The 6,203-nt window shown below is 52.2% G+C and overlaps 1 protein-coding gene across 1 annotated transcript; it reads right to left on the bottom strand.

Moving 5' to 3' along the window:
* Nucleotides 1–453: 453 nt before the first annotated feature.
* Nucleotides 454–5,789, bottom strand: EDN2 (endothelin 2). The gene is made up of 5 exons (NM_001198655.4): nt 5,587–5,789; nt 5,248–5,386; nt 4,071–4,190; nt 3,531–3,635; nt 454–2,596 (listed from the first exon to the last, which is right to left on the bottom strand). Exons 1-5 carry the CDS (start codon nt 5,648–5,650, stop codon nt 2,485–2,487), a joined length of 540 nt encoding a protein of 179 aa, NP_001185584.1. The 5' UTR covers nt 5,651–5,789; the 3' UTR covers nt 454–2,484.
* Nucleotides 5,790–6,203: the final 414 nt, after the last annotated feature.

The raw sequence follows: 6,203 nt of genomic DNA, 5'->3' as shown, positions 1-6,203 counted from the left end.
CTTCTCACAGCTGCACCATGAAATTCACTGAGTTAACTACACCAGAGTAATCTATGACGTGGTCTTCAGGCACAGCTTTAATGGGATGAGGGCCTTTTAACCGTACTTGGAAATAAAAGAACTGAAAAAACAAAGGATTGAGGGAAACATAAAACAAACCCCAAACTCAGATCTCAGAGCTGATGGGGCTGCAGAGGGGGTGGGATCGCTTTGTCCCTGCAGTGCTAACAGCCGCGGTCGGACCTGCTGAGATGATCTGCAACAAAGTGCTCATCCATGAGAGAACATTAACAGGACACGCAGAGCAGGGATTCAAGCTGTGCTCAGCATGGCATCCCCATTCCTACCCAGCTCTGCTGTCCCATTCGCTGCCGCAGTGCTTTTGTCCCGCTGCCTTCTCGCTCTCCTCCACCCACCACCACCCCAACAAAATAAGGGAGAAAAAAGGCTATCGACTTTTGCCATTATTTATTACAAATTAGATCTTTTTGCAAATTGCCATCTAAAAAAACCAATAGATTTAAATAAATATACAGACGTCAGAATGCTACATACAGCACGTGTGCAATCGGTCACGCTGAAGAGGAGACATCACGCACACAAGGAGATATACATAGTATTTTACAGCAGTCGTTTTATTTTAAATTACGAGGCTCACATTAAACCATGTGCAAAGTTTCCTTTGGAACAAACCCTTTCAGGATTTATTTATTTCTGATTTTTTTTTTTTTTTCCCAAATGACTCCAAACCTTCAGAAGGTCAAATAGAAAAAAAAAAAAAAAACTTTTCCTGCAGCTCTGGGGACCAAAAATGATCGGTCGGTTGTTTCACTGACAATACAATCAATTGGTCTCATCTTTGCTCTGCTCTCTAAGGCTTAAAGCAAAATCAAGGAAGTATTTTGTATGTCCGAAGGGACTGTGCTTAAGACAACCACAGGTTTTGGTCCACCACCAATCTCAAGCAATCTCTTTCAATGCTCATGTGTAATACTGGACCGGGCAGCAAGGGGGACCCGACAGCACTTATTCACCTGGGCTAACCAGACGACAGCCACAGCCACAATGTATAACAGAAGTCAATCTGCCCAAGCAAGCAAAAGTGCATCTGCAATACAGCCCCAGATCCTTGAGACTGTTTGCCTACAAGATGGGTTTCCAGCTCCTGGGCTGTGTTTTTCCCCACATTATTCCTTCCCTCCTCCAAGACAGCAGCACTGTGCTGCCCCTGGGGAAGCATCCACCATTTGTGTGGGTTTGAGCCCAACCCTTTCTCCTCAAGCTATGCAGACGGTGCTGTGCTCTCTTCCTGCTGATCCTTTCCTGCACGTTAATCCCACCTGGCTGCCCCTTGCCTAACTCATTCTCTATTCTGGTTACACTTTTTAGTGAGGTGCTATCCACACACTGCTTATTTATTATATAGGGTCCGACTCAGAAATCTGATCTAAGTGAAGCAGCAAGCAAGCCTTTGCATGCCATTCTCCCACCACCCATCTTCTCTGCCCCAACCCTTCCTTTTAGGCAAAGCTGAGGGCAAGCTGGGGAATGAGGTGAAGAGCTGGGGAACCCAACCCCTATGGGAGCGTGTCCCAGGGAACAATCCAGGTTCCCAGCACTGACCCCATCCAGACCAGCAGCTTGGCTCTGCTCGGACCCTCTCCAGGCTCGATGGGGCTCCATGCGTGGGGCTGCAGCCTGGCAGGGCCAGAAACTGCTGCAGAGATACAGCTGCACGTGAGCATCCCACCCTGCTCTACTCTGCATGGGGGCAGGAGCCACGCTTAGGTTTGAAGAGAGCTATCATCCACCTAAACAAGACCCACATGGCCCTCCAGTGATTTTCTCAGCCAAAGAATGCCACTGACCATTCAGATGGCTCTTGGGCTTCAAGATGATACACTTTTATATATATATACTGGGAACTGCTTGACCACAGGAGTCTCATTCATATGCACATCACACTGATAAGTGAAAAAAGTGCAACGCTGGGCCCAGAAGCAGCTTATCCCCATCTACAGCAGCCAGACCATGCCAGAGAGGGCCGAGTGGACCCACGCTCAGACGTGGTCCGAGGGCAGAGCAGACCAGGCCAGTGATGCGGGCACTTGATGCTGCCATGTCTGGATGGCACATGGCTGTTTGGGTTTTGTTGGTGATTCAACCACCCACAGCGGCTGAGCGTCTGCCTTGGGCTCCAGTGCAGAGCGAAGCAAGTGCTCTACCAGCAAGACCCTTGCCTGATCCAAAAAGGCACAATTCAGCTCCACGACACGTCTATGACTGTATAGAGAGACACTGATTTCCCTTTATAACAGTCTCTGGAGTGCATGCAGTACTTGTTCACGCAATGGGAGCATGGAGACTTCCAATTCTTCCCCCCTCCACTCATGGCCTTTCCTTCAGCTCTAACTACCGACAGCGGAGTTAGCGGCACCCACGGAACTCCAGATTCTTCTGGCAATCTTGGTTTGCACCTGCTCCTTATCTCTTCTTCTTCCAAATGCTCTTCTTCCAAGGCAAAACTGCTGGTGGAGCACTCTGCTGAGCACGGTGCTGCTGCTTGCTGAACTGCAGGCGGGAGGCAGCAAGGTCCCTGCAACCAAGGAGACACAAATGTTCACTCATCAGTCCATTTTCCTACTCAGCAATAGCCTACAGTATGCCATTTACCCACTGGCAACAGCCTATATTATGTCATTTACCTATTGGCAATAGCTTGTATTATGCCATTTACCAACCAGTCACCACTTTGGGTCTTGTTCTGTTGTTGGGTTGTATGTTATTAGCATTATTTTTGGCGTCTTGGGTTTGGTTGTTGGCTTTTGGGTTGGTGCTTTTGCTTTGTTTTGTTGTTGTTTTCTTTTATGAGGCAGAAGAAGGGATGGAAGAGTAGAAATCCCTAGCTGCAGCTGTAATAAGTTACAGCACTGTTCCACCTGGTTGGGATGATCCAACTGATGCTTCCCCACACCTGCCTTTCAGAAACTGCTGCCCTGATTTAACTGATTTAACTGCCACCAATGGACCAACTCTCTCTCAATTTGCAGACACCTTTTGACTTGTTTAGACTTCTGGAAGCTCTTCCATCACTGAGTTCCGTAGTTCAGAATGGGAGGTTAGAAGGGATATCTCTTTTGATCCAAAGCTGCTGCCCAATCCATCCTTTTCCTATGGGATGATCTCTTTTCTTCTTACACATCACCATTTTGCTCATCCCATATCAGAGGAACTTCCCCACCAAAAATTATATTATGTAATGTTGCTTTAGTACTGGAAAACCCCTGGTTCTCTCAGCTGTTAGCCTTCAGTTCTACACAGCAGAAACTGCTCAGCTGAGTTATTAAAAGGGAAATAAGGGGGGAAGCCAGCTCCAACCCAAGCAGCAACTACTGAGGTCACAACCCCAAATTTTTACATGCTTACAAGGGAAGTTCACACCGAATCCCAAAATTGTAGGGGTTGGAAGGGGCCTCTGGAGATCACCAAGTTAACCCCAAGTTCAGAGTAGGTTTCAGTGGCACACTCACCTGAGGGCTCTCAGCAGGCTGTGCTGGGAAGGCTTCACATCAGCACTCTGTGGAGCCTTTGTTGATGCTCCAGAGGTGGTTGGGAGCCTCAGGCTCTGGAGGTACCTGATGAGCAAGGAGAGGTGCATGAGCCACCTGCATGCAGGCACCAGGGGAATACTGCTCTAACATCAGTGGTGGAAGACTAAGTTCAGTGCACAATTTGAAGAGTTAATTGTGGCTATTTGAGAGTTATCTACGCCTCACTTCTACTGCTGTCCTCTTGCCTTACTCAGTTCATAGTCAGTTTAATGATGGGGGGGTTTGACTATTGCTTTGATAAGAAAATAATGACATCCATACAATAACCTCGCTCCTCACCTCCCCACAATGCATGCAGTTCTCTATACCTTTGGCTACAGTGCGACAATAAAGAGAGTCCCTATACAAACAACAAGCTCCCAGCACACGGGAGGTGCCGGCACCCCAAAGCAACCCCACTGCCTCCACTCCTCTCTCCCAGGAGCACCCAGGGGAGCATCCCCAGCCTCTCCAGCTCACCTGGGCTCCTCCTGGCAGAAGCTGGCACAGGTGCTGTCTCCAGAGCGCGAGCACTCACACCTGCCGGGCGATCTCTTGCGCCGTCGTGGCGGGCTGCCCAGGCCATAGGGAGCAGTGTGCCTGTTGGAAAGAGGAGCAATCAGCGCTGCTGCTCGCTTGTTATCAGCCAGCAGGTTTATAGCACAGCCTTGGGAGGCAGCCAAGCCAGCGCCATGATAATAAAAGACTCATCTATAGACATAAGGTGAAAAGGCCACCGATAATTCCAAGCCTTTAAACTCCAGCTCCTCTCCCACCTACTGTTTACCCTGCCCCTCCCAGGGAGATGGCTGTGCCAGCCCTCCCAGTGGCATTTTCTATCCTTGCACCCGTGCAAGGGCTGCTGCACGGGCTGGGCTCACCAGCCACCAGCACACGGAGTGTGCAATGCGCAGGACATAGTACAAATCCCAGCCACTGTAATGCATGGGACATAGTACGGATGAAGACATCTCAGGACCATAGCAGGTCCTCCTGATCACAGCATGCTTCCCGAGCTCTTAGCGTGTGCACATTCCTGCTCCATCTCTGATCACAATCTCTCCTCCCAGAGGGTTTAGGATTGGCAGTGATTGAAACTATGCTCCGAGCAAGCAGCGAGTTGTAATTGCACGTTAGTGAGCATGATTCTAACCACACCTGAGTACATGTGTTTTGCTACAGAGCGATGGCCATTGGTCTGAAACTGCACGGAGAGCTGCTTTAGCATTCTTGAGGGCAGGACTTGGCAGCCACGGGACGTTAGTGCCAACCCACCACTGTCTCATTAACAATGCTGGCAGCCAGCAGGCAGAGTTACAGTTTGCAAGAGGGTAATGTAACTTATCTGGCTTGCAGCTATAACATCGTGCTATTGCTTTTGTCTTGCAGAGGTACAAATCTCAAATAAAGATAAACCATGGGGAGGCAGAACCCTGAGCTTTCATCCCCCTCCCTTTGGGTTATGCTGGAACCCCCGAGCACAGCACAGCCTGTGTTCTAGCAGCTGCAAAGGGCTGAACTCTCAATGCTCTGTGGTGCAGGTGCTGCACGAACCTCCCTTCTCACCTCCCTCTAACTGCCCCCCATCCTGGATAAGGAAGGACAGGGAACTACTCACCCACAGAGCCACCCCCCAAAAAGCCACGCTCATGCTCACCCAGGCGTGTTGACCCAGATGATATCCAGGTGACAGAAGTAGATGCACTCCTTATCCAGCCAGCTGTTGCAGGAGCACCGCTTGGTCCTCAGGTGTGCGGCCGTGCCGAGGTGGGACTGCAGGGGAGGCTGCCCCATACCTGCAGCAGAAGGAGAAGGGATGAGTTGCAGGTTGGGTTCAGAGCACCGGAGCACCTTCCGTCTCACACCTCCGGCGAGTGCTGCTGTGATTCCAGAGCACAGAGGTGCAGCCCGGCACAACCCGGCAGAAACTGCCCCGCAGTGCCCCCCACCCCCAACCCTCTGCTGCACCCGGGACCCTCAAAGCCTCGGGGCTCACCATCTTCGAGGAGGACACAGAGGGCGAGCGCCAGCAGCGCAGCACCGGCAGGATGGCTGGGCATGGCCGCGGGCTGCGGAGAGAGCTGGAGGGTTTCGATTTGGGGGTTTTCCTCTTTTTCTATGATTTCCCCCCCCCTCTAGTTTCTTTTCCCTTCCTCTTCTCTCCCTGCACCGTTTCAGCCGCAGCCGCAGCGATGATCTGGAGGCAGCGGGCCCCTGGCAGGTGCTTTATAGCCCCGCTCCGTCGCGTCACGGCCACGCTCCGCCCCGCCGCGTGGAGCGCCCGCGGGGGAAACATCGGGGCGCGGGCACGCGTGAAGGGGGGGAAAGAGGGGGAGGTGGCATGCCGTGGGTCCGCCCCACTGCGGGGAGGCCCCGTCCTGCAGCTCGGCTCCGGCCCCACGCTGCGAGTGCGCGTGGGGTTCCCGTCCCACACTGGGATGGTGCGGGGAGAAATACCCCCTCCGGGGCTGCTCGGAGCGTGGGGCAGTGGGACACGCTGCTGTGCGTGTGTACAACTGGGTTGGTTTCCCGTGGTGGGGGGGCGGGGGTGAGTCCCGAGTGGGGATGGATCCCACGCGTGCTGCAGGTGGAGGCAGAAGCAGTTTGCGGGCG

Source organism: Gallus gallus, chromosome 23 (assembly GCF_016699485.2).
Source record: "Gallus gallus isolate bGalGal1 chromosome 23, bGalGal1.mat.broiler.GRCg7b, whole genome shotgun sequence".
Classification (NCBI taxonomy): Eukaryota; Metazoa; Chordata; class Aves; order Galliformes; family Phasianidae; genus Gallus; species Gallus gallus.
Note: the sequence above shows the minus strand (reverse complement) of the source record. Positions and strands in the feature narration are given on the sequence as shown.

Excerpts from the sequence above, each read along its gene's own strand:
- EDN2 (NM_001198655.4), bottom strand. The coding sequence starts at position 5,650 with ATGCCCAGCCATCCTGCCGGTGCTGCGCTGCTGGCGCTCGCCCTCTGT. Across the intron at positions 3,636-4,070 it reads TTCTGCCAGGAGGAGCCCAG|GTACCTCCAGAGCCTGAGGC; the intron begins GTGAGCTGGAGA and ends CTTGCTCATCAG. Across the intron at positions 2,597-3,530 it reads AGCCTGCTGAGAGCCCTCAG|GGACCTTGCTGCCTCCCGCC; the intron begins GTGAGTGTGCCA and ends CCTTGGTTGCAG.